General features: G+C 42.6%; 1 protein-coding gene across 1 annotated transcript in view; it reads right to left on the reverse strand.

Annotated features, from left to right (window-relative positions):
* The window catches only part of Acot12 (acyl-CoA thioesterase 12), a 37,276-nt gene that overhangs the window by 694 nt on the left and 8,682 nt on the right, over positions 1-27,900 (reverse strand). The window contains exons 3-14 of the mRNA XM_040728976.1: positions 24,804-24,864; positions 22,591-22,692; positions 19,697-19,832; positions 11,805-11,961; positions 11,073-11,192; positions 10,224-10,374; positions 9,655-9,710; positions 9,152-9,215; positions 8,220-8,303; positions 3,371-3,504; positions 1,496-1,624; positions 122-248 (exon numbers count right to left, since the gene is read on the reverse strand). Coding sequence (XP_040584910.1) covers positions 122-248; positions 1,496-1,624; positions 3,371-3,504; positions 8,220-8,303; positions 9,152-9,215; positions 9,655-9,710; positions 10,224-10,374; positions 11,073-11,192; positions 11,805-11,961; positions 19,697-19,832; positions 22,591-22,692; positions 24,804-24,864 — 1,321 coding nt within the window. The remainder of the gene's footprint in view (positions 1-121; positions 249-1,495; positions 1,625-3,370; positions 3,505-8,219; positions 8,304-9,151; positions 9,216-9,654; positions 9,711-10,223; positions 10,375-11,072; positions 11,193-11,804; positions 11,962-19,696; positions 19,833-22,590; positions 22,693-24,803; positions 24,865-27,900) is intronic.

Below are 27,900 nucleotides of genomic sequence, written 5' to 3' on the forward strand. Positions count from 1 at the left end.
GGGGTCTTTTTAGAGAAGACACACATTTAAGACTAGGATTAATTAGGAGATCTGGGGGAATGAAGAGGTTTTCCCATATCTGTGAGAATGAGTTAAGGCACAAATGTTTCATCAAACATACGGTGCATGAACTGCTGTTGATAGCCTGGATGAGAAACCCAGCACATATGACCTCGCTTCTGATGTACTGTGGAGATGGTGGGACTGAGGGAAGGAAAACGGACTTCACGGCCACCGTGTAAGTGTTACTGAAAGACAAGAGCACACGCGAAAATAGTTGTCAGGCCGTAAATTTCCACAGGAGTTTATACTGGCATTTATTACATTGGTTTTGTGGTTCTACGGATTAAATTCGGGGCTTACTGCACCCAAGGCAAGTTCTCCAACACTAGCTTCATCCCCAGCCCATGGGTGACTTCATTGTCCCAGCAGGAGGAAGCCCTGAAAACTAGACTCCTCTGGATGAGTGGTTCACGTTAAAAAACGAAACAAACGATAAACCTTCTCTATAATGACCTTCAAACACGGAACAAGGTAACTCCACAAGGCATAAGCCTGGAATCACTGAAGTGTTGGTGTATCCTAAAGGGTTATGATCTCAGTTATGATCACCATTTTTTCAATTAAAAAGAAAACCAATATTCAGACAATAAAGAATGCAATTGGCTAGAAAATAAAAGTGGTCTTTCAGTCTGCTCTAGCTGTAATCCTATTCCTGCCATATAAGTGACTATTCTCACCTTCCATACGTGGCTCTCTAGATTTTATTACTGTATACAAGCACTGTTAGCAAACACACACATAGGTTGTAATACAAATACAGTCACTTTGCAAATACAGCCCACAAGTTGACTTTCCACCTAACAATAAATATTTAGAGATGTTTTCATATTTGTGCCCCCAATAACTACTTTCTCCTCCTTGGAGGTGGCTCACTGCTCTGCATTATGGATTTATCATAATTTATAAGATAGACATCAATTTATTTATCATATTCTTTGACATAATAGAAGATGCTACAATGAGCACTTATGTACATGTGTAGGTGGGATTATTTAGGACACTTCTCTTTTCATTCTATGCTCTGTGTGGTTCAGGGTACATGGGAAGGCCATGTTCAAACTCTGGCCCATGGCCCTAGTACGTAGTAAACTAGTTTGGATGGCTAATACAGCATGGCCTTTGAGAATTCTAAGCCCGTTTTCGGTGTTGTCACTCCTCTTGTTGACTTTACTGATAGCAAGAGGTTTTGAAGGCTTTTCAGATATTCATTTTAGTCTACATAGAGCAGAAGGGGGTGCCTTAGAACGCCTGTGGGTCCTCTGTACAGAGCTAACAATGAATGAATGCATTTTTAAATGGTACTAAAGATGCATATATTTAAAAAAAACCCGGGTGAACACGACTAGAAACATCCATGATGACTTTGTTATTTCCATAGCCTTTCTTTTCTAACAGACGGGGCTGGGACACCAGAGGAGCTGTATGTACTCACTCATCTTTGAGAGGCTTTCTTCGTGACACAAGCACTACGAAGTCTTTGGGTTTGTCTCCATTTGCCACAGAACAGGTGATGTAATATATCAGATCATCCTCACTCACCTGGTTCACGACCTCACAGGTTCTGTGTGAACAGAGCAGTGTTCAAAGACATGCTTCCTACCTGCTAGAATGAGGCATTTGCTTCCATTATTTATTGGCATGATCTCCTCCTTGACATCTATATTCACTGGTTCTGCTGACCCACCCCACAACACTCTGGAAGGCTGACATTGGAATGAGCTATTTGCTCAGAAGGAGTAATTTTGCATGTGAGGGAAGGTGTCAGCTGTGTGGCTCCAAGGTCACTTCCCTCAAAACTCCAGAGGCACGCAATAAGCCTTCCACAAAATTATCTTTTTCTAGGATCAAATAAAACATTTGAAGATGAGTGAGATATAAGGTTGGTCCCAGCACTCAGGTAGAGATGTAATATGCTGGAAAGAATGCTTACTTTGAAGCTAAGACACTTGCTTTTGACTCTTAGATTGCTGCTTACTGGCCATACTATGTTAGGCAAGTTGTTTTATTATTTTATCTGTATACTGTAGTTATTAGTGTCTAGGGGGTTATTGTGAGAACTAAATGCAAGCACTTGAAGCAGACCCTGAGTCTTAAGTAGTTACACAAGAGAAGTCGGTTGAATTTAAATGAATTCACTGGCTTCTCCATCCATTCATGTTCAGTCTCAATGGAATGCCAAGCCAAACAGAATTGTGACAGAAACATTTAAAATAACTTGTTAAAAGACAAGGTGTCTGAGATGCTGCAGTATTCTGTAGCTTTGGAGGCTAGGCCTAAGTGGAATCTGTCACTGCAGGGCAGCTGACAAGGCTCACAGTTCCATAGTCATCCCTAGACCCGTGGCAACACCAAAGCCTTTGATGTTCAAGTCCCTTATATGCAACATCAGTATTTTCATTGTAATATATGCAAATAATTCAGTATGCTCTATATCTAGATCACTTATGCAATGTAAATGGTATGTTGATAGTTGCTATACTATTTAAAGAAAGAAGTAAAGGAAATCTATACAGGTTCGATGCTGACACACACATTCCCCCCCACACACACACTTGCACACACACAACATTCTTTTTTATCCAAAGTGTCAAATATGCAGATTGGGACCTGTGGATAGGTATAACCAACCATATTCCAGCGAAGTTGGAATGCAAGAGACAGCTCCAGGAATGAAGAAACAGAAACTGGTGGGAGAGAAGGGGGGGGGGGAGATGGGAGCAGAGCATGATCAGGTCATCAAGACAGAACCAGGAGAGAGCAGATGGGAGCAGAGCATGATCAGGTCATCAAGACAGAACCAGGAGAGAGCAGCACGCCGTGCCTTCCTCCAGGACTCACTGCTAGCTTCTCCCTGAGACTTGTGGCTTCACAGGGGAAGAGTTCTGGGAAGACATTGCACACCTCCCCCAAGAACCTTGAGGCTGTGTGGTAAAGAAGAAGGTGTGCCATAGAGCCTGACCAAACTGGATTCCAATGCAGGTCCCGACACGGTTGTCAGTGCAGCCTTGCCAGCTCTCAGAAATGGGAACAGTACCATCTTTGAAGCTGTGAGTGGTATCAAAATAGATGTGGGCCATGTGTGCCAACTCAGTATAAACGACAAACAGATGAGTGTGATAATTGTTGCTTTGCTCTTCTCAGTGACACCTGATGTGGTAGTTTGGGTAAAGCAACCTCTGAAAGTCCTCTAAATTCCTCAAATGATAAATATATCATGCGCTGGGCAGCGGAGATGAAATAATAACTGAAGCTATCTTTCCCACAATGTCAGACTTGATTAAGAAAACAAATTTAGGTTTGTTCTTACATGTAATGGGGGTCCCACAAAGGTCGGTTTGTGAAGTCAGACAAGAGATGGTAAGCCGTGTGTGCTGGACTGTTAACACGCTTTTCAACCTTAACAGATATGACATCTCGCTCTTCCAAGGTATATATTTTTATCTAAAAGACACAAGAAAAATATAATTTCGCTTTAAAAGACACTCACATACACATGCACATACACATTTATGCACACACATGAGCATGGAGTCAATAAAACCTGCACCAGGTAAGGCATCTATCTGCCCATTGAGTGCTAAGGAGCCAAACATCATTTCACCTCAGTCTTGGGTTCCCAGAAGCCTGAATGGGACGCTAGTTCTGTGCCATCCAAATAGTATGTGGTTGAGTTAATTTGCATAATATTTTTTCATGAAAAATGAAGACCAAAAGCTTTTCTGTCTTTATCTCTGTGATATTTCCTGACTCCAGACACTAAAAACAGGCTGTCATCAGGGTGCTAGACAGGCCAGTGCCCTCTACCGTAATGCTTTAGAGACAAGCCTGTGAATTACAACACTCTCCCAGGATGTCAGGCATGTCTTGAGTGGTCCAAAGATGCCCAGGAAACAAGCCAACGATCTCTAGATCAAACTCAGTTTCTCAAAAGGATCCTGGAACACACTTCTTTCCCACAAAGCTTTCTTTGCTTTCTGAGTCCCAAGGTCAGTTGCTAATATGTAGTATCTGTTAGGTAAACAGAGGAGGCATCTGACATATACTTAAACACTAATATTATTTCTGTGGCTTTGAGCTTTCTTCCTTTTTTTTCAAACAGTTATCAGATCTATGTGTTCGGCTAGGAGCACATTTCTATTCTGCTCATTTTCTCCATCTCTTTCAGGGTATTTTGAAGTTAGTGTTGAAATTTTCCATCTTATAATCTATTCCCATGGCAACAAGCTGTGAGAAGACAAACAAACACGAGGTTAGGACTTCAACCACAGGAATCAAGCAGATGGAAGGAAACCAAGCTGTGAAGAACTGACCTTTATTAAACTTATATCTGTATCATAGCATCACCCTCACGATGACAATGAAGAAATGGGAAATCAACCACAGGAAGCTTAGGCAGCAAACAAGTGATTACTCCCCTCTGTAAAAACGCATCCCTTCCAGGCCGTGTGTATCTTTAATTCCAGCCTGCAAAGAAAGGCCTGGACTAGACTGTGAGCACTCGTCAAATACAAACAAAATCAGGCGGGGCCCCACATGGCTGCCATCAGCAGAGAACCGAAAGGAAGTCCACTGGACAAAATCCCCAGAGAAGCTTGGTGACCACGTGTCTCTGGACCTGGCTATGGTGCACTGCAGACTTGGCGGAGCTGGTTGCATGCTTGCTTCAGGGTTGCCATAGTTTCCTTTGGTGAATCAGGGTGTGGGGAGACTATCCTATTGGGCTGAACACTTTCTTAGAGTTGAATCATGGTCCCCTCCCGCCCGCATTCCTATGGTAGAGCCCTAACCTCTCATACCTTGTCACGTGACTTTACATGGAAATGGGGTCTTTGTCAATACGATTCACTAAAATGGAGTCATATTGCAGCAAGGTAGGTCCAGTTGACGGATGTCTTTATAGAAAGGGGAAGGTGGACACAGACATGCACATGGGGAGGACACTGTATAGATGAAGGCAGAGGTTGGGTGTTGATTCTGTGAGCCACGGCTTGGTGAGAGGTGATGAATCAATGCTCCCTCCTCACAAGCGATCAGCCTGCTTACACTTGATCTCAGATACCCCCTTTCAGGAGAGAGAGCCCATAGATTCCTAATGTTTAAGTCATCTAATGGGTGGTCCTCCATTGTGACAGCCTTAGGAAATCAAACCAGTGGTTTTCCAGTGAGCTGCTCTCCAGCTTGCAGACACATTTTATCCTGAGCCAAAAGGAGTAGACACTCATTAAATTCTACCTTCACAGATGGAGCTCACTGACTTGTCCATAGTGGATGAGGGAATGACATCTATTCCTTCCCTGAGAAGGTGAATGCAGCAGGAAGTCCTTCTTATTATCCTGCTACCTGAACCAATGCTATAGATGCAAAGGAGACAAAGAAAGGCAGTGGTCCATTTTGGGTCTCTTTAGATTTGTCAGAGAAGAGCTACTGTGGTGGTTTGGATGAGATGCTCCATATAAGTCTCTGGCATTTGAAAACTTGATCTCCAGTTGGTGGAACTGTTTGGGAAGGGTTAGGAGTTATGGTCTTGTTGGCGAGGGTGTGTCACTGGGGGTGGGCTTACAGTTTTAAAAGCCCATGCCATTCCCAGTGTGCTCTCTTTACCTCTTGCTTGAGGTTGAGATGTGAACTCCCTGCTGTTCCAATCACCCATTGTGGACACTAACCCTCTGGAACATAAGCCCAATAAAACATTTTCTTTTACAAGTTGCCTTGGTCATGGTGTCTTGTCATTGTTGTAGATCAGTAAATAATCCAGCCAGATTTGGCTTAATGGGAAGACTCTCCAAGAAGAGTTATCCAAGAAAATGACTTTCCTTTGTTCATGGGGACAATTCATAACTAACTCCAGTGTTTGGGGGTGATTGGGCAGTTTTTTCTCTGAGATGAGCTCAACATGAGTCGCTCCAGACTCACTGAAGCAAGTCTGCCTGATTCCATCAGTGGAACTGTTTCTGTCACAGTGCTCTGCTGGGATCTCTGTTTGGATGCCAATCAATATCACAATTAACATGTTAGACTTTTTATACTAATTGATAAATATGTTACTGAGATTGCATCATACACAAGAAGAGGAAACTACTTTTTTTGAGATGAGACAGTGTCTCCTGCTTATCCTGGAACTCACTCTGTACACCGTGCTGGCCTTGATCTCACAGAGATCTACTTGCTTCTGCCTCTGAAGTGCTGGGATTAAAGGCGTGTGCCACCACCTCCCATCAGAAGCTGCTTTCTATAGAAACCTAGTCTGTAGAGACACCAAAGGATTATCATAGATGACAAGGTCTTGGGATGGGTAAGTGACATTCTGGGTCTAATTTGTCTCCTTCAGCTTTTTTTTTATAATAAATCCCCTCTGGTCAGCTTCCTATACCAGGGCTCTTTCCCAGAGAGGATTTTTGGGCAATCTATGTCATTTTTGTTTTCACCACATTTTCAGTACATTCTCAGACTTCAGATACTCCTTAAAATATCCATGCCTATCAGGCCAGGGCCCTCATGATAATTTCTCCCCTGGGGGACTCAACTCAAAAAACACTCTTTGTCTTCACTCAGGACACTATTTCCGAGAGATGAGAATCACACATTTTAGGGGGTTCTTGTTGTTCTGTCTGCACCTTAACTTGCCTAAGTTAGACCTGGTCTCTATAGGTTAAACACTACAATATCTCACTTGCTTGTGAACTCCCTTGTATTATCCTCGAGTGATTTCATGTGCATATATGCTGTTTCTAGATTTGTCTCTGGCTGCTTGTATTCTTTTTAGTTATTTCTACTCTTATACATAGAAAATCAAATGTGCCTTAAAACCTTAAGTTCTGTCCAATTTTATTATAAATATAAGACTTCAAATCCAATGACATTGAAAATAAGAGTAAAATATTGGTACACACTGATCCAAAGTTCTTGGGAGGAAAATGTAGAAAGATACTGAGTTCAGCTACAGAGTAAGACTGCTGGGTAGGGGTGGTTAAAACCTGTTGGTGACGTTCAGAAGCTAGCAAAAAAGTGAGATTTCTTACCAAGAAAAGAAAAGAAATCATTGAGGCACCTTTTATGAGCAACAGTGAGAAACAAACGCTTTAGTTATTAAAACTGTTCCTGCATCACCGAGCCCAGTAGATATGGGAGCCAAGCTGGATCTAAAGGGCATAAGGAAGACCCTGGAAAGATTCAACAGTACGAACAAGGAAATAACTAAAACAAACAACAAAAAAGAGATACCCAGAAGGCACGGCGAGAACTGAAAATGGCAAAGGGAGTAGCCTTCGAATTTACTTAGATTCTAAGGTGAGAGGATTGTTTGGTGCCCACCCACACTGAAACACTGAGGCATGACTGCAGTTATGATGGGACAACAGGTGCAAACTTGGACTGTTCCAGGACAGTCAGGACACTTGACTGCCTGTTTTCTAGGATAATGTTTCACCAACAGTGAATAGCAGTCATAGCAGACATACCCTAAAGCTGACCATCCTGATCACCTTCCAAGTGTCAGGCACTACCATCTACCATGGTCTGGGAGTACAGTGGGAGAGCAGAGTGTCTCCTAGAGCTAGTGAATATGGGCATTGTTTCCAAGAGTCCTCCAGTGTCTGAAAATTAAGGCCCAGATGATATACACTTATTTCAACTTGATAATGTGCCAAAATTGCATGCTAAGAGAGATACAAAGAAATTGAGACAAGGCTTCCTTCTTAAAAGGTTTATTATCTGCTTGGAAAAATATCATTGAAAACCCAAATTGTGATGCAAGGTTTAAATACCAACTCACAGCAACTGTGGACGAAGCATCACATGACAGAAAAGGATTCCAAGCCAGATTAGTTTTAGAGATGTCATAAAGGAATGAGCTACTAGAGAGGAAGGAGCACTAGGTCAAGAGAGGACTTACAGAAGCGTCTGTCCTGGCTCATCGAGATCATCAGGTCTGTGCGGATGGAGATGTGGAGGAGGGAGTGAGAGGTGGGATGTGAGAGCCCAGGCCTGCCAGGAGGCAGGAGGGCAGGGGATGGATGTACAGCACTCTAAGTCAGCCCAGGGCCCACCTCTCAAAAACTGCTGTCCCTCCAGCAGAGCAGCAGAGGCCTCAAAATCCTGACCACCATGCTCGCTTTAATGTGCTATGGGCAGGGGCAGCACAAACACTGGGCACTTACCTTGTCCAAGGTGGTGGTAACCTCCCAGCCGCTTTTGGATGCCAGATTTTTGAGAGCCTCCACATTGGTATTACTTAAGGATCCCTAAAACACATGCACACACACAAATTAAAGCTAGGTGTTCAACATATAGCCTTGGGATCAATCATTTTCTGCTTCACTAATGGCCAGTGTTGGAGGAAGTATATATTGAGCCAAACTGATAATGCTGAGCATAAACTAGACCATCTAGTGCTAATATCTAACTTCTGTCTCAAAGTCCAGACAAGGTAACCATGCACTCATCTATTGTGAATGCTTTGAGTTGGTACTCTGAGCTAAGACAGACGCCCTTCAGTGTGTGTGTTACAAGTAGACTTGGATCTCACATTAAATTTTAATGTCAAAAATGTTTAAATGACTAAATTACATTTTAAAAATGTTTATTTTTATTTTATGTATAAGGATATTTTGTCTGCATGTTATGTTTGCACACCACATGTGTGCAGTGCCTGTAGAGGTCAGAAGAGGGCATCAGATCTCGTGGAACTGGAGTTAACAAATGGTTGTGAGCCTCTGTGTGGGTGTGGGAATTAAACCCAGGATCTCTGGAACAGAGTTCCCAGTGTTCTTAACCACAGAACCATCTCCTGAGCCACAAGTAATCCTTCTTGCTCTACAAATGTTCAAGTCCATAAGCATGCCACTCACTGCAAATTAAGGCAAGACACCAGACTGAAACACCCCATGCCAGATGTTCACAGAGTTCAAACTTGACGGTAGGATAACAGTGGCTGATGGACTTTTGGGCATCATTTAGAAATGGAGGGTTATACTGTTCACCCTGTCATCTCACACATGTAGGTACAACCAGGACCTGTTAAACAAGGAGGTTTCTACTTCCATGATGGTATAACATTTAGATTAAGCATTCCAAACTGTCACACTGTTACCTTTTTGCTTATATCCCATTGTGTGCTGAGTGGAACTTCTTTTTTATGGGAAATAACATATTTCCTGAAAAAATTAAAATATTAAGTGACAATTTTGTTCTTTATGCTTAATACAGGAACCATATTATTTCTTCATTTGAAGTTGTTTTTTTGTTTGTTTGTTTGTTTAAGTGTGCTCTTTGGTGGGAAATCAGGAAGAAACATTTTTAACTTCTAAGAACATTAGGGAGCCGGGCGGTGGTGGCGCACGCCTTTAATCCCAGCACTCGGGAGGCAGAGGCAGGCGGATCTCTGTGAGTTCGAGGCTGGGCTGGACCGATAGCCTCCAAAACAATACAGAGAAACCCTGTCTCGAAAAACCAAAAAAAAAAAAAAAAAAAAAAGAACATTAGGACCCTCTCTTCTCCATTGTGTGCAAGCAGGGACTCAAGGCACTAGCTTTTTGTTACGGGGCTTGCCAGATGAAGAAAGCCCATGAAATCCTCCTGCTTTATGTCCTTTACCTGCCTAGGCGAATTCTCCTCCTTGCGATAGCTCCCTGATAACGTCGAACATCATCCTTCAAGAAAGAGGAAGTAGAATCAGTTTCCAGTCTGTTGGCACTGCAATCCTTAGGTACCCTCCCATAGACTAACTGGGGCTCTATGTGTCTGTGACACTTCCTGGCGTCTGAGTTTCCCAACGAGTTTGACAGCTATTTTCATTTCCTTTTCAAAGTGGAGATTTTTTCATTTCTGCTACAAAAGTCACACAGATTTCACTCCTGGGTTTTTGGAGGAGGTGAGCACTAACACTAAGTTGACTCCTGGTTGAGAAAGACAGGTTTCGCACGACTGTGGAGAAACATCAAGGACAGAATGCCCTAGACATGATAGCAGATTCAGAAATGGGACACAGACTGACTGTAGAGAGAGGTACATCGCAGAGAGACGTGGGGAGAAAAGAAAGGAAAGACCCCGTTGTACCTAGTCAGGCAGAGAAGAAAGCAGACCTCTTGGAGATTTTTGCCAGAGGAAAGCTGCATGGAGCTCTGTGCCTATGGCTCACTGGAGCTCACATGGTGACAACTGACCTTTGTTATGGGCTGGATTCTGGGGAAGGTGATGGCTCCCTCCTGATCATCAACAGCGTTGTAAATGAGAAAAGCACTGTTGATGTGGCGGCCTCGGCCCTCGGCCCACTCCTGGCAGTCAAAGGCCTCAACACGCACTCCAACTTCCACACTGCAGGGGGGATGCAGAGCGGTGGGCAAGGAGGATGGGGCGTGGTCGGCCTCCACGCCCACCAAGCAACAGGAGGGCCCTGGCTTTTCTCTTTGGATGCCAACAAATCTGTACAACTACTCAAATCTACTTTGAGGATGCTGCGGGAGTGCCTGAGTGAGTTTCCATTTCCCTTTCCCAATGGGACACACATCCATTGACATATTTAGTTAATGGCGATGGTGAGTTAAATTGTGTTCAAAACACATTTTCTCCCTTAAAAACAATAGTTCTATGGCTTAAAAGAATGAAAGACTGAAGTTTGGCTGGAAACAGAGATTAACCCTCCTTTTTTACATCTAAAAAAGAAGAAAACACTATGTGAAATCTTTTCACTACATACTGAGATAACAAAAATAACTGGATGTAGTCTATCATAAACAACATGCCCATTATAGATATTGGAAGGAAGAACTAATAATTATTTTAGGGTGGTGGATACCAATTGGAACCATCCTGGGCCAGCTGGATGCCCCAAAACTCCAGAGGACAAAACAATTTATTACAATTTTCCTGAGTGTGAAAGACCACAAGCAGAAAACTAAAGTATGAGTCCATATGGAGTGAAGTTTAAAAATAATTAGACAATATTGTGATGTAGCTCCTACCCTCCTACAGTTTGTGCATGGTTCCGAATTGTCACAAGAAGCATATGTTACCTGTTCTGAAATGTGTTGTTGACTATGGCATTGAAGACAAGACGGTCTCCAACTGTGGATGGTCCCCGGAATTTAAACATATCCACAGACTTCAGAAAGGGATGCCCATGACACAGGCGGCTAAGGAAACAATGGAAACAGAAAAGAGGAGATGTACATCCTCCACAGTAGTCTCAAAAACAGCTGATTCTTTGAATGGCTACACTAGATCAGCAAGCAACCTGTTTTCTATGTAGACAACCCCTTTGACTTCAACCTCACATAGTCTTCTTATGTGAGAAGAGGATCCAAACACAACCTCCAACAAGTGGGGAAACAAAGTGGGTATCTCATGAAGATGCTGGTTCTTTGGCATTGGTCTGTTCTCTACACTAGTTCCTCCAAAAGCAAACCAATGCTTTCTGTTGTCATTTGAGTGTCATATTCATCCTGACAGCTCCTGACAAAGGTCCCAGGACACTGTGACTTGTGGATTGGAGGTAGGTAGGACACAATGGGTGACAGCTTACAGCCAATGCTGATCACACTTCTTTCTCAGCTTCTCCAGTCACTGAGATTATCAATAGATTAAAAGCCAAACTTTTCCTCAGAAGAAAAAAAAATGCATGGATTTGTGCACAGAGCAAGAAGGCTACAAAATAAACATTTCACATTTTTTGCATAATTTATAAAAAGGAAAACCACTTCAAACCATGTTTCCTATGCCCTTATCCCCAGGCCAACACTGAGAACCTTGCAGAAATGGTTGCTACTGTCTCCATCCATGCCATAATCTGCCCGCCAAATGTGTTTCCGTGATGGTTTGCATGGGGCGGGAGAACGAGTTCAATGCTCTGAACGGAGGTGCCCATGGTGGTGGCTGTTCCTTCTTCATCACTACAAATGGGATCTGTGAGATGACAGTAGAGACAGTGGGATCAGCCACTGGACCTTACCTGGGCTTTCCCTTCCCTGCAGCAAATACAACTCACTTTCATAAAAATGACATCATCCTTAAAACCTTCCATCAAGGATGTGAGTGGGCTCTTCAGAGTGACTTCCTCTGAAAAGCAGCTACATTTGGTCTGGGTTGATAACAGATCAAGGGGAGCCCTTTAAGAGGCAGGAAACCTGGCCGGGTTTGGTGTTAATCCCAGCACTCAGGAGGCAGAGGCAGGCAGGTATCTGTGAGTTCAAGGCAAGCCTGGTCTACAGAGCAAATTCCATGATAGCCAGGACTACATAGAGAAACCTTGTCTCAACCCCCCGCACACACACACAGAGGGAGGGAGGGAGGGAGAGAGGGAGGGGGAGAGAGAGATAGAGAGGGAGAGAGAGAGAGAGAGGTCCCCCACCTGTCAAGTAAATACACTATAATTTTGATTAAAGTAATGGTTCCACTAAACTGGAGCTTTCTGTGGTGGTAGAAGGGTAGACATTTTGGTGATGACATGCCAGTATTTTGACGGTAATGACAGTTTACTATTGTATATCTATTCACAAACTCAAGTTACCTGCTTTAAATATAGACCCTCTATCCTGCGTCATTTAACCCTCAATAAAGTCACTAAAATAAGGAAATATGAAGTCAGAGGGGGCACTGGCACTATGTGGAGCCCCATAAACTATAGCATGGGGATGTGGTCTTCTATGCACAGGCACAGGAGAAATGACATACACATCGCTGCCCTTCCCCATGTCCTCTGCTTCTTAGCACTCAGATGTTTCATTTACAAACAGACTTGGTTTTACTCTCAACAATGAGAAACCATTTGCTCTAGATGCAAAGCAATAATATGGATTCTGCCATGCTGCTGGCATCACCCAGTGACATCATCACATGCTGCTATGAGGAGATCTCGACATTCTAGTGACCATGCTGGGTTAGTGCAGCTCAGTAGGCAGGGTGCTCATATAAGCCCAACTGTCATTAACAGGAAATGGGCCATTCCTGTTGACCAGAGTATGACCTCAGGTACCTTAAACTCGACTTCATAAGGCAATGTTTTAGATTCACAACTAATTGAAGATCTATTTCTTGTATTTTCCCCTTCCCAGTCCTTTGCTGAAAATGTGACAACAGTTCCCATTGTTCTAGATGTTCTCTCAAATCCTTCCTGTAACCTCCATGCTCTCTCCGACCTGGTCTAGCCTGGTCTAGCCTGTGTGACTCTCAAACTCACCGACTAGGTTCCCTCCCGTCTTTGTTGCGTACATTGGGTTTTTTTATCAGCTACTGTGGAGAAAACTGTCTTCAAAGTCGGTGGGGGGTTCCACTCCTCCCTTCTGTCTGCTGCACCCCACCCCCACCTCTTAACTCCTCCCACTTAACTCCTAGTCTGTCTTGGATCATATCAATGATCTCTTTCATTAGCGGTGCCTCTTTCCACGAAAACGCTTGGATACTAGGGCTGGGCTTCAGGTTCAGTAAGAGCCCCTGTGTCAAGGAAAATAAGGAAGAAAGTGATGGAGGGACGTAATACTGCTCCCGACCTGCCTCCCCAGGCACATGCACACCTTGCATACATATATGTACACACACAAATAAAATGTGTGTGTGTGTGTGTGTGTGTGTGTGAGAGAGAGAGAGAGAGAGAGAGAGAGAGAGAGAGAGACAGACAGACAGACAGACAGAGAGACAGACGGAGAGATTTATGCAATGACTAATGGAACTTGGCTTTGTTGATTCATTCCACATTATAGTCTCTACTCTTAGAATACTTTAAGGAAATGCTATGGCTGGTGAGGTAGTTTGAATGTAATTGGCCCCCATAGTCTCATAGGGAGTAGCACTATTAGGAGGTGTGGCTTTGTTGGAGTGCGCATGGCCTTGTTGGAGGAAGTGCGTCACTGTGTGGGTGGGCTTTGAGGTTTCCTAATCTCAGGATACTACTCGGTGTTTCAGTTGACTTCCTGTTGCCTTCAAGATGTAGAACTCTCAGCTATTCCTCTAGCACCGTGTCTGCCTACAAGCCACCATGCCCTCTGCCATGATGATAATGGACTGAACCTCTGAAACTGTAAGTAAGCCCAATTACATGTTTCCTTTATAAGAGTTGCCATGGTCATGGTGTCTCTTCACAACAATAGAAACCCTGCTAAGACAGTTGGGTTGTACTACCTCACATAACAAACTGCTATTTACGATATGCCTCATTTCTCCCCATTTGCTTAAATAGTATTATCAACAGGCAAGTTTTCCAATCTAGTGGGTGTGAAATAGTATCTCGTGTTGGTTGTAATTTTTATTTCATTGAGTACTAATAAGGTCCAACATTTTTTTCATATGTATGTCAAATATTCTTGCTGACTCTTAATTAAATGTCTGTCTATACCATTAGCTTCCACCCCATGTCTGTAATTTGCGTTAAATGAGTGTTAGATTCTCAACACATACACACACACACACACACCATTTATATATCATATGCACTGTATCACATGTGTGTACATGGAGTTTCTTTTTTCTTTCTTTTTTTGTGATGGAGTCTCAGCTCATAGACTAGGCTACTCTTGAACTCCATATATAGTCTTAGTCTATTCAATGTCTTGCCTGTTTTGAGCCTCAAACTTGCAGTTATCCTACCCTGGCCTTCCAGATGCTGGGGTTACAGGCATGAGCCACCATAGCCAGTTACTTACATATTTTTGTACATAGTCTCCTTATTTCTTTGTTAAACTTTCTAGATTTGTTCTTGAACCATGCTTTTGATTCTCTTTCCTTTCTCATCTAATTAGGTAGGTAATAGCACTACACACTGACTCCAAGGCCTCACATCCGACAGTTACTCAAGCACCATACAGCATCCCAAGCCCCTCTTACTGCTTCAGTTACAGTGGCCTTGTTACTTCATCTTCTTATATGAAATAGTCTTAATGGACCTCATTCAGACTTTGTGCATCCGCTGTCACTTCTAGATCTTTGGGTCTTTATTGATTTCAGTCTCTTGTGGTATTTCATTAGAAGCCCTATTGCCTGGAAATTGTGGGAACCTCTGAAGCTTGGCTAGTCCCTTCTCCACAGTGGATTTTTATATGCTGCTGATGATAACAGGGAACCTAGAATACTGTCCATATTACACTAAAGGTCATGTGATCTACACAGGTCAGTTGTGGGTTTCTAGCACCAACACTGAATGAAGATAAACTTGGGATTGGATCTCAAAGGGAATGACTGCCCCATGCTATCCAACATTAATGCCAAGAGAGAAAGGCTCCCCACCAGGGCTCTCTGAAGGGGGCGCTTTTTTAGTGGACTCAAGGAGTGTTCTTGGGGGACTACTGCTTCCCATGATTTCCTGATTCACCTTTCACCTGAAACAAGTGCCTGACTCTTCCCCCAGTCTTTGGCTTTGGGTACCTGCCAGTCCCAGAGCCAAGACCTGCCTGGTTGAGCACAACTTCTGTCTGCTTTTTTTGCTATTCTCAAGCCACTGCTGACATCACTGCTTCCCCTTTCTTTCTGACTGCTGAGATGGAGTTGCAAACAAACTGTAGATTTTCCTCAGACATCAAGTCTACCACATTGCTATAAAAAATTGGTTTTGTTTTCTGACTGATTTTTAAAGATACATAAACTCTTAACCTCTCTTTACTTTTATTTATTACAAGTTTCTAACGATTTTTCTGAAGTGAAACCTTGTTAGGTTGGGCAGGCAGGCTTGGAACTCCCAAGCAGAAGCAATTTTTTTGCATGAGCCCTGAGACTATCTGAGATTCAGGTGCCGCCACCGCACCCTGCTCCCTGATTGCAAACTTGATTTTATTAGATGAGATTCTTAAAACATGATGAGTTAGTGCTGATTGAGATAGTTTCAGTTTAATATTGCTTGTCCAAATTGTACATTTTTATTCAGAAGAAAATATTAACTTAGTTTATTAGAAACTGTCTATAAACTATATTACAAAATGATAGCAATCTAAAGTGTTTAACTGTTGTACTACCAGAGCATGTTCACGTCTGTGTGTATTACAGGTGGAAGACTTATTTTTTAACTGAATGCCTTCTCACACTTTGTAAACTCCTTACCCTGCACATGTACTATCTATTTTAAATGACTATGAAATAACAAAAAAAAAAGAAAAATTGGTAGAAGATCTTAGAATCCGAGAAACGTTGTTAAAAAAAAGGAACACCCATATTTAGGCAGTTTCCTCTATTCTGAGAGGCAACTAAAGAAAAAGTCACTCACTTTTATAAAGACATGTGCAGCACACACAAGGAAAACTGGGGAATCACTCCTTGGTCATGCTAAACACATGCAGGCCTCAGCTATTGCAAGCATGCAGAAGTGGACAGAGGACAAGTATCTTTTGTGTGGAAGTGTGTCTTCTTGTAGATAACAGCCTATCAGTGGGGAAAAAATAGAGCATCCCCAGATCCAGAGAGCAATTCAGGATCATAGACCTGACTAGAGCCAAGTGTTTATAGTAAACAGACCTCATTCTGCAAGCCAAGTGATCAAGTTCAATGGTTGCCTGTTGAACGTTTTGAAGGTATTATTTCATCATTTTGTTTGGTCAATTTCACATGTGTCCTGTATATTTTAGGTCAGGAACTTTGACCTGAATTCAGGTCATTTTATTCTAGCTCTTGTTTTCATTCTGCACATCCAGAGAGGTTCAACCAGGACAATGCTCTGAAGATGTGATTTTATACTGACAAACTCCAATTTGAATAGCTCAAACTTTAATTCTCCCTCACCCCTAGTGATCCAGTGGTACAGTAACACATTCCAATCATCCCTTTACAAAACCTAATCTCAGTGTATCCACTTTCCTTATGAAAATATACTGTCTGCATTCGCTTTCCCAATATTCTAACAACACTCATTTCTATCATGTAGCACTCCAAAGGGCGAAGACAGCTTCATCAGTCTGGTGACAGTATAGATTCCTTAGTTCAGTGGTTCCCAATCTTCCTAGTGCTGCGACCCTTTAATACACTTCTCATGTTGTGGCAACCACCAGCCATAAAATTATTTTTGTTGCTACTTCTTAACTGTATTTTCTACTGTTATGAATCATAATGTAAATGTCTGATATGCAGAATATTTGACATGCGATCACTGTGAAAGGGTCGTTTGACCACCATAGGGGTCATGACCCATAGGTTGATAACCTCTACTTTAGTTCACTAGTGATGGTCTGTCTACCTTCTTTTAGAGTATGTTTTTTAATCAAAATCAGCCTCTCTGAGACCTAAGGGACAGGGAATAGACAGACCACATGCCCTGTCACACTCCAATGTCCTTTCTTTAAGAAAATTGCCTCTAAGTTCTGTGGTATCATTGGTGACACGGAAGATAGTAACATTTCCAAAATGAACACCAGATTGATATGATAAAGTTGGATTAAAAGATGCTCCATTGAAAAGAATATAATATAATCTGTGTTAGGATAGATTAAGTTAAGTCAGAGAGAAACACTTTTAAAAAATCTGTAGTTCTAAATTGAAGCGAACATGGAGCTGCTCCGATCAGCCTCCTATGAAAACTGATCTAAATGGCAATGAGGCTTTGTTTAACTCATCTTCCTTCTTGCAGCTCCTCCCTCAGTCAGTCTCTCTGGACGCCCTCAGGGGACCCTGGGCCCACAGAACCTGGAGCCTGCACTTCTTCGATCACTGTCTGCATTATTTCACAGCTATTCACATATCCAGCACTAGGGTATGAGTTTGTCAAGTGAAAGACCTTGCATTATTCATCTTTTTTTGTCTCTTATGCCAAGCATGTTCCTTGCACATGGTAGGAGTGTAATGCATCTGTACTAGATGAACTAAGCAACTGATGGGTTTTTTCTCTCCTGGTGCTGAGAAGGAGGGAGCCAGACATCCACAAGACAGTACATGATCTCATCCACAATCACACATTCAGTTCTTCCAGCAAGCACCAGACCATCTGAACAGCCTGTCACTCAGCCCAGGGATGACTTTTCCTCCTGAGAATTCTTGATCTAGAGCTCTCAAGTTAAAGCACTAGAAAATGATCCATGGGACATTCATGTGAGGTGATAATTGTGGAGGGTGAAGCAAAGTCTTGCAAGATTCGGGATAAAAACACGCAGGGACATCAGAGCTTCTTTCTGAAATTACTGAAGAACCTTGTGACTCTTGGGGGACCAATTGCTCCATTCCTCTTAAGAACTCAGGTGGCGCAACTGCAGGAAGGACAGAGACATTTTTGAAGGAAATGATTGTGTGGAAGGGAAGGCCAGTTAAGGTAGGATAACTGTACAGACTCATTAGGATCCGTATGAACTCCTGGCATTTCCCTGAGTTAAGACTGAAGCAGATGTGAGGGTCTTTATCATCTCATTCCTTCCCGGAGTTTCAATGTTGAGAAGAAAACAAGGTGGGCTTGGGGCCATTGCCTTTTTGGCTTTGTTTTTTATTAGTGGGTATCTTGTCTGCCTTAGGAGTATTCTCACGTTTCAGCTACTTCAGTCCTTAGAAAAAAAAGCATCTAAAACACATCTTGGAACCAAGACCATCTTTGTAAAGAAACTCTTCTAAGCATTGTAAATTTAATGATGAAGTCTCTGCTTCTGTAACTGATAGTGGATATTGCTCTTATGAAGTTTTCAAATCATAGCAATATTCAGAAACCGTGTAATACAACATCAACATAAATGTTCTTTTGCCCTTAAAGTCAATTCCTACTTCAATAATGACCATATCAACCACCCCAATCAGCCTTCAATCATGACCAAGTTTTTCTGTCATGGAAAACAATGCCATTGAGGTTAAGCTCCCTGAAGACTCCATCTTCTCAAGGTAGAAATCTTGGAAAATTTCTCTCCCACCCAGTGGGCTTCCGTGGGGTTGTTCCACGACCCTGATATTGCCTCCTGGTCATCACGAGACATCCATACTTCTGATATGCTACCTTCTCACCTCTGGCCTTTGCCTGTGTGCCTTGTCCTCTTCATTCTCCTCATTCTACCCTGACCTATTCCTGTCCTCTTCTCCCCTTTCCTTTTTCTCTGTGCCCTCCTCCAGAGTCAGGGGCGTGGGAACTTCTAGCGGCTTCTCTAACCCCAGGGCTGGCTCACTCCCTCTCCTCTCTAACACTATGTTCTCTCTTGGGATTTTAGAGATGGAGTCATATACAAAGAAAGAGTGAAGAGTTGGAAGGAGAACTGTGACATCAAAGAGCTCAGGAAACTGCTACAGGACTACTCAGAGTCAGTGTGGGAAGCACTAGGAAGTATTAATGCACACTTTCTCTTCCATTCTTATCACGGGGGTCCTCCAGCAGGCTTCTTCCTGCTTGGATTTTCCTTCTGCATTGAGAAGTTATATGGTTCAAATTAAATCCTGGATGAGCAACTGCTTAGTAACCTATGAAGTTCCATATCAGTGTGTCCTGGTCACCGCCCCCTTCATCCCCCATGTTACTAAGGGCTTGATTGCTAATAACCACCGAGACCTCGTCTCTTGCTGCCCACTTCCTCCTCCAGAGGAATTCCGGTCTAGAGATCTACATCACCATGGATAGTCTGAATGCCCAGTCCTTTTCCTCTGTACTGCCTGGGTCTGCAGAAAACAGATCTAGTGCCATGCAAGCTGCAGTGTGAAAGCACATGCTCTAAGAAAGCCCCCTTGCTGTGCCACAGCCATAGAAAGCTCCTGTGTGTAGTCTTACCACTGAACCTGCTGCTTTCCTTCATGATGTTGTTGAAGGTGCTCTCATGCTGTAATCGAACTTTCCTTCTCTCCGAAGCCAGAGTGTATTCTCTTTGCTCTTGCTCCGTTTGTAGCATGACAGGTTTTAAGAGGACCTGGAGGAAGAAAGTTTATCTTCGGGTTTGTCATTTACTGCTTCCTTAAATTATAGATGCCCAATGTGAATTTTGCAAAAGCAGATGACATACCATATGGTTTCTAACTCAAGTAAATAGAGTATTTATGGGTGTTTCCATGAAACATGCTGGTGAAAATTTTTCTTCAATTCTTTCAATTAAAAGATCAAAACAGGTCTCATTTGAAAGACATCCATGTTTATTTTTCTCATTTCATATGTTTTCTGTGGAAGTATAGAGTCTAGGAGGGCTTTTGCCTTGTCATATTGTATCATATTTTGTCCTGTTTGGCTGCTGTCTCATGGAGGGCTGCACTTCTCTGAAGAGGAAATGGAGGGGGAGTGGGAATGGAGTATAGGGCAGGTGTGGAGATCTAGGAGGAGTGGAGGGAGGGGAAACTGTGGTCAGAGTGTATTGTATGAGAGAAGAATCTATTTTCAGTAAAAGTTAATATATGTAAGTTCTATGAAATATTAATTCAATGAATAAGGTGTAGGGGTTATAATTCCCCTGAATTTTTATTGATTTTTTTTCAAAAATTAAGAGATCAAGGGCAGGTAATAAAGGCATTCTAGTGAAAATTATCTTGCACCAAGAAATATTCCTAATTTGGAGATTTCATCACATGGTCAAAACAGTGTCTAGTAGGTAACCTGAAAGAATCAATATGTCGGTGTAACGTTTCAGCTGCTCTCCAGAAACCTGGGAATGCCGTGTCCAGGTTCCAGCTCCCCCACCGATGCCCACGTGCTAGTTGTGTGTGTTAAAGGTCTTGGCAGCTCCATGGTACCTCCAGTCTGAACCTGACCCTTTACCCAGATAAGACTGAAAAATCTAGTGACTTGTAACGTGCTGTTCGAAGTTCAAGGTTCCCTGGGCTGCCTGTCTCATTGGTCAGGAATGTGTGGATTGACAGTGACTCCTGTCTTATGCTGCTTGCATGATCAGCAGAATATATTCGGTAGCCTGGGAAATTTGCACCGTGGCTCCTCTGAGGAGAAGACCCTGGCATCCATCATGATGGCTCCTAGTCCACAAAGTACACTTTGTGTGCCTGAAAATAAACTTGAGAGCAAGTGCTGCCTGGAAGCCGAGGCCATCTGAAGGTCTCGGGCATCTCTCTGCTGCCTCACTCCCTTCCACACAGTCTAGTCTTGTGGGCCACTCTCACTGCCTGGCCTGTGCGACTGTTGGACCAAACTGTGTTAATCATTGCCAGTTTTATCCCGGAATGAACTCACTTTGGATAGAGACGCTGGTATGTCTTGTGGTTCAAAGCAAACCACAGCCTGTCATGCCTCTGCACATAATGTGCTACCAAATAAGAAGGCACTAACTGGAAAACTAATTGATCTGGGAAAGGTGCTCTGCAGTCGATGTTGACTGAAGCAGCCAGCTGTCATAGCACCATGTATCTGGATCCCCAGAGTGGCTCTTGGGAGCCAACTCTTGCCTCTGTAGAGATGGGACAGAGGTGTGCCAATGTGCCCATTCCACTTCTTCCTAAATCCAGGGAGCTAAGCGTGAGGCTGGAGGGGAGACACCTTCTTCTTCTTCCATGTGAAGCAAAGGATGGGGATGCAGCCTCCGCCCTGTCATTTCTTGTCAAGCATGGGAACTCTGTATCCACCCCGTAACAGTCTCACTGTGAAAACTTCAAAGACTTTTCAGAGAATCAAGGAGAAACTAAAGGCTGGCCAGACCTCTCTCACTGATTATTTTGTGTGAACATAGGATCTCTGTGATTCTTTGTCTATGACTCACTAGGTCCAACTTACATCCCGGGAAGGTGCAATTTCATTTTCTAGATAATATAGTTGGCAGATGTGCACTTCAGTTTGGAAAGCAGCACCCTTGGGCAATGGGGATTTGCCTGCAGCACTTTTAATATGAGGCCTATATTACAGAAGGCACTCCAGCTGCTAACATTCTGTGGGGTCACCTTTGCTGGCTGAAGTGGAAGCATGGCTTTGTCCAAGCTGTGTTGGCATAGCAGCCTCTGTGAGGAAGACGACAGGCAAGAGGGAGGCATGAGCAGTAGATCTTATCATTGTCAAGTGCTTAGAAGTCATGTTTGCCTATTCTTTGATCATTCTTGAATGAAAGACTTAACATTATAATTTGAATTATTACATTTTTCAAATGTGTTGATTTCCCCTACATACCCTAGCTCTAATTAGAGGTGACATGAAGGAACCCTTGGCATCCTCCACTGAGGTAGGGCTCTGGGTGGGTGGGAGCTGAGCAATGCATGAAGACACAGTATTTCTTTCAAGGATGTTTTCAGCTCAGATGCCCTAAAGTTCATTTTTAAACTTTCCTAACTCAGCAAGTTGGATACTTTCCTGAAGGTCTAAAAAATGATTGGGCTGCGACCTTCAAATACTTGCTGAAATTTTCCTGCTTTAAAAAAAAGTTCAACTTAATTTTGAACTCCATAACCAAAAAAGGAACTAACCCAGTAAGCAATATTTTAAAGGAGTAGATATGACTTCCAGATAATTTAAAACTCTGTTTTCCCTCTTTCATAAATCTGGTACTTTTTTCTCTAAAGTATCCTCTCAAAAGATCTTCCAATTCAGCTCTATGATGTTGCCACAGAGTAATAGCAATAAATATCAAAATGAAAAAAATCTTGAGGAAGTGAGTCTTACAGTAAGAAGCAAAATAATTCTGAAGCAGTTATTGCTATGTCCCTGGCTTACAAGAAGGGTATCTGTTCACATGGAAAATTTACCTTTTCTTTTCCAACTGGCTTAACTACAAATGTAGAGAAAGCCACACAGAGGAGCTTCTCAGCACCCGTGAACTTGTCCTGGACTATGACCTTGATACTGATCTGAAGGAAGAAAACAAGATGACAGTCATCCAGAGAGCAGATTTCAACTGCAATACCGGAAATGCAGTTACACACTTCTCCTACCCTGCCTTCCAGTTTTTAAATGACATCAGCATTTTAATTTATTTTTAAGTGACACTATCATTTCAGTGATGATCTCTATGCTGTGACAAATGAAACTCTTCTGAATGTGGGAATATATACACTTGCCATGAAAAATACTTGGGATCCAGCTGTCTAGAATATGCTGTATCATACCCATTGCCCAGAGGAAATACTAACTTTTAGGCTAATTTTCTTCCAGTTACACATGTCATATTGCATATATACATACAAGTAATATTGAATGTATGTTTATAAGTGTACATACAAGGTACACATCAATGTTTGCATGCATTATACATTTATCATGTTGTATTTGAAGTTCTACATTCTAATTCTTAAAAGTTTGCCTTGCTACAATAAGCATTTTAAAATCATATTACTAGTAAATTCTCTCTCAAGAACAAGATGGGCTACCAGAGAGAAGAACTATAACTATTTTTGACCTTTAGTTATTACATTTTATACCCCACAATAACAGGAGGCAAATGTGCATGTTAGCTTCAACTTGGTTTATTGGGGTTGCTTTTTCTAGAGCAGTCAACAAGTGACTGAGGCATTTTGTAAGGATTCTGTAGTGGGTGGCTCTCCCTCTGTGGGAAGAGCTCTGAAGCTGGTGCTGCAGACTTGCACTCCACAGAAAAACGTCCTTAGATTTGGACTAATAAATATTCTCCTCATATATCACCATGATAAGTAATACTATCTTCTGAGAATAATGGGCAACCCGGGGCATCTCAGTTCAGCACTGAGTAATGAATGATAAAGTACATGTATTTCTACATCCTCGCCAGGAACACTGTGTACAAAAATAATCAATCAATAATCCATGACTCACTTTAAGTCACTTAATTTAAAACAGAACTTTGTATTTGCATGGTAAATCTCAAGTTAACTGGATGACAATGAATCAAACACAAACCAATCATTCTTCACCTCTATAAGCAGCACCCACCCACAAGGATGTTCATGGCTGAGAAATACACAAGGAAGAATAAAATAAAACATAAGCAGGAAAAGGCTATGTGTTAAAGTTCAGAGACTCTCCGCTACCAGGACAGCTGACTGAGGTGTGTGTGATGAACTCATGTCTCAGAGGCATGGGGAACTCACTTCTGCTAATAGTAGGTAAGGCTGGGATTATTCTCCATGAAAAGAAGAAGAAAACTAGATAAGGTATAGGAATCAACTGTTCCTATTTATGGGAAACAGGTGACAAGGGCTATGATGCCCCAGAATGGGAAAACAAATGAAAGGCATATAACATTTCCTCTCATCCTGGAGGTAATTGCCAGATGACAGTAAGGGAAGGGAACCCCACCCATGCTGTGCTGAAGGAGCAGAGATCAAATAGATCGAGGATCTGGAATTTGTTGGGCAGAGTACCAGAAGAGAGATACTTGCATAAAGAGAGAATTCTGGAAACACGCATGTGGTCACACACAGCATGGACCTCACAGAGCCAGACCAGAGTAGCTTCAGAGGAACCCGCCTCACGCTAGGGAGCTGTGAGGTGAATATCTCCACATCTCCCACACTTTAGGAATCTTCTGAGTTCTCTCCAGGTAGACCTCACCAAGCCTGAGACATCCATAGTGGCCTGCAAGAGGCGACGGTTCGCATCGCAAGGGGATGGAGACACACAGTTTGGGTAATAGTATTGTAAGAAGAAGTAAGAAATAGAATCTAGTCTGTAAAACCACACACACACACACACACACACACACACACACACACACACACACACACACGTTCCCTTCTCTCCGGCACATTCACCTTGCCTGTATCCTTCTATAGTATTTGGTGTCACAGTGAATGTGAGTGGCAGGGTTGGGCAGGGTACATCAGCCCCTTAGCCTTCATCTGTGTGTCTGATTACAGACTTAAGGCTTTCTGAAATCTAGAATCCCTGTCAGCTGTAGGCATGTTCCAGGCCTCCTACTGTGTGCTCTGAAAGCAGTGAAGACAGGTCCTCCATCAGGTGGTCCTAAGGAAAGGGTGCCACTCACCTCCATGCTCGTGCTGAATGCTCTAGTCACTTTTGCTCGGATGGTAATAATTTGTCCAATTCTGTTATTAACAAGAAAGAATGGTCTCAGCAATCCTAGGACATTTCATTTTAGACTTGGCTATCTAGCGGACACGTGTGGCATAAAGCAAGTCCACCTTAACCTGATGATAATTCTCATGTACGGAAAATTCAGGTTAAAGCTAATAGCAAAGACAGGCCTTCAGAACAGATGCTAACATTTAAATCGTGCTTATAATGTTAACACACTCCCTCTATTTAATCAGAAAAGAGCTTTTGCAAGGACAGTGTACAAGGCAACCCTATCTGCAATAGATACTTTTGTGTGTAGCCTCCGTTCCACAGGAAACTCAGGGAAGCACACGGGTAGACCCGTTCCACTGATGCTTACTTTATTAGAATATTAGCTAATAAACAAGCCTACCAGCAAACACAAAGAAACAAGCTGGGTCACCAGTCAGCTTGCTAGGTAGACATGGGCGCTCAGAGATGCCACACAGACTGCCCACTCCCCACTGGAACTCTGAAAACTTTGAGGTCAAGTCTTTGGGTCACTAATGCAGGCTCCTCTGACGCCCACAGCCACCAGACTCCACTTGAACTGCTTTGTCAGCTTCCTCTACACGCTTGTGTTTGTGTGCTCTAGCGGACCCCATCACCTTGCCTCCTTCCAAGCTGTGTAGTCAGCCCTTTCTGCTCTCAGCCTTCCTATGCTCTGCTTTCCTGACCTTTTCACGCAATGAAAATAGTTAAGGTTTCTCCTTCTAAAATCTTGCTTTCAATCCTAGTTGATTTGCATATCTAACTTTGCTAGCAAAATCACAGCTCTTTCTAATTTACACTGTTCACTGGGTTTTGACAATGGTGGCATTGAACTAAGGTGTAGTCAATGAATCAGGGCTGCTGAGCTTGATAAAGCAAAGTTTTCTTAGGGGCACAGGTACAGAGAAAAACAATCCCAAAGGCATAAAAAAGAACGACAGCAGAACCTTTGTCATTAAATGACGTACTGTCCCTCAGTGTGGCCACAGCAGTGACAAAAATGAATGCTTTATGAATGCTGGTACAAATCAAGGCAGCATGATAAATGCTTTGACTCACAGCGAGCAGCATGCCTCACTGGGCAATAACCCTGTGAGCTTGACATAACAATTCCCATTTTACTCTCAAAAGGAATTGAGCTTAAATGGTGATATAGCCGCAACTAGCTGGGCCAGGGTTCAAACCCCAGTCTTTTTTTAAATTTAATTTAAATTAGAAACAAGTTTTGCTTCACACATCGATCCTAGCTCCCTCTCCCTCCCCTCCTCTCCTGCCCCTTCAACCCTCCCCCAACCCCTCCTCCAATCCCTACTTCACTCTCCAAGGAGGGTGAGGCCCTTCATGGGGGATCTCAAAAGTCTGTCATATGATCTGGGGCAGGGCCTAGGCCCTCCCCCATGTGTTCCCAGGTGGAGACAGCATCCCTTCACGTGGAATGGGCTCCCAAAGTCCATCTGGATGACAGGACTAAATGCTGATAATATTGCCTGAGGCCCCAAAGGATGCTGAGGCCTCCTCACTGACACCCACATTCAGGGGCTCTGGATCAGTCCCATGCTGGCCTCTCAGCTATAATTCTGGGGTCTGTGAGCTCCCCCTTGTTCAGGTCAGCTGTTTCTGTGGTCAAACCCTAGTCTTATCTGAGTTCAAAGCCTTGGAAACATGGTCCTACTGGGCTCCTAGAAAGGATAGCAATTAGTTCTACTTTAATCATGGCAGAGAGGCTCTTTAAGATATATTAAGGACAGTCTATTAAGTAAGTCAGTTGGTTTTCCTGGAAGAGTGACCATATCTACTAAATGCCTTTGTGCACATATTGAGGCCCTATGTTCTGTGTCTCTCAAAAGTAAAGGAAGGATTTTGCCTATGTACATAGATACACATCTTTAAACAAGTAATTCTTGTGTTGGAAATCTGAACAAATCCGTACTTTAGTATGCCTTTCTTAATTTTTACATTAATCCCATTAATTTAGAGCCATACAAAAACCTTCAGAGAGAAGACTTAGGTAATGTTGAATAAAATGGTCTATGCATTTGCATTTTGATGCAACAGTTCTTTTTTAGGGGTCTAGTCCCAAAATACACTAGCAAAAATACAAATACACACCACATAAATCCATGTACTTAGGCATTATCTGTAATACCAAAGACAATTCGGTGTTTACTGATGAGGACCAATTGAATTAGGGATCTATACGGTGAATACGAAAGTATCTGCTAACATGATGACCAGCTGTGTGCATTTCACTAGGGTGATTTTATGGGTGGACTCTCATGGAAAAAGGGGATAAAGTGACATCAGATATTGGATTTTACTTCTTAAGGAATATGAATAAATGCTCAGTCATATTTTGATGTAAAGGGGTAATTATCAGATAAAAAGGTAGATACTTAAAAGAAAGGAGGATGCCTGGGAAGCAGTGAGAGCAACTAAGTTTCCAGAGAGAAATGCTTCTTCCCACATTGGAGCCTCCTTCTTGTAAATGTTTTAAATGGTCAACTGGATACATCAAAAATAAAATGCAATCTTAAAACCCAGACCACAGTTGAAATGAACTCTGTTCCCATGGCAGATTTAACACATCTGGAAAAGAGTTCTTTAAGCAACTTCAAATGCAGTGGTTGTGACTATGTAATGATTTTAAGAGGAACCTTGGTATTTATGAGTATTTACTGAATTATTTACAAATCATGACTGGAATTTGCTTCAGAATAATTCACATATGGGAAAGACCACAGAGGGATAAGAACATACGTGAGCTGATCTTTCTCACAGGTTAGCCATGAGTTCTTGTGATGCACCTTATTATTTCTAATTTTATTGCCTGACTTGATGTTCTCTTCCACAGGACTATTAAAGCACATAAGCACACTCATATATAAAACGTTCCTTAAGATGCACTTTATTTACACACACGAGTCGGTATGAGCACTGCACCAACCCAGAGATATTTATTGTCACCGTCTGTCACTCAGGAAAAAGAGCCATTAACGATGAGATGATAGACGGCTTGCCACACACAACACTGAAGT

Source organism: Mesocricetus auratus, unplaced genomic scaffold (genome assembly GCF_017639785.1).
Source record: "Mesocricetus auratus isolate SY011 unplaced genomic scaffold, BCM_Maur_2.0 Super-Scaffold_100020, whole genome shotgun sequence".
In the NCBI taxonomy this organism is placed as follows: Eukaryota; Metazoa; Chordata; class Mammalia; order Rodentia; family Cricetidae; genus Mesocricetus; species Mesocricetus auratus.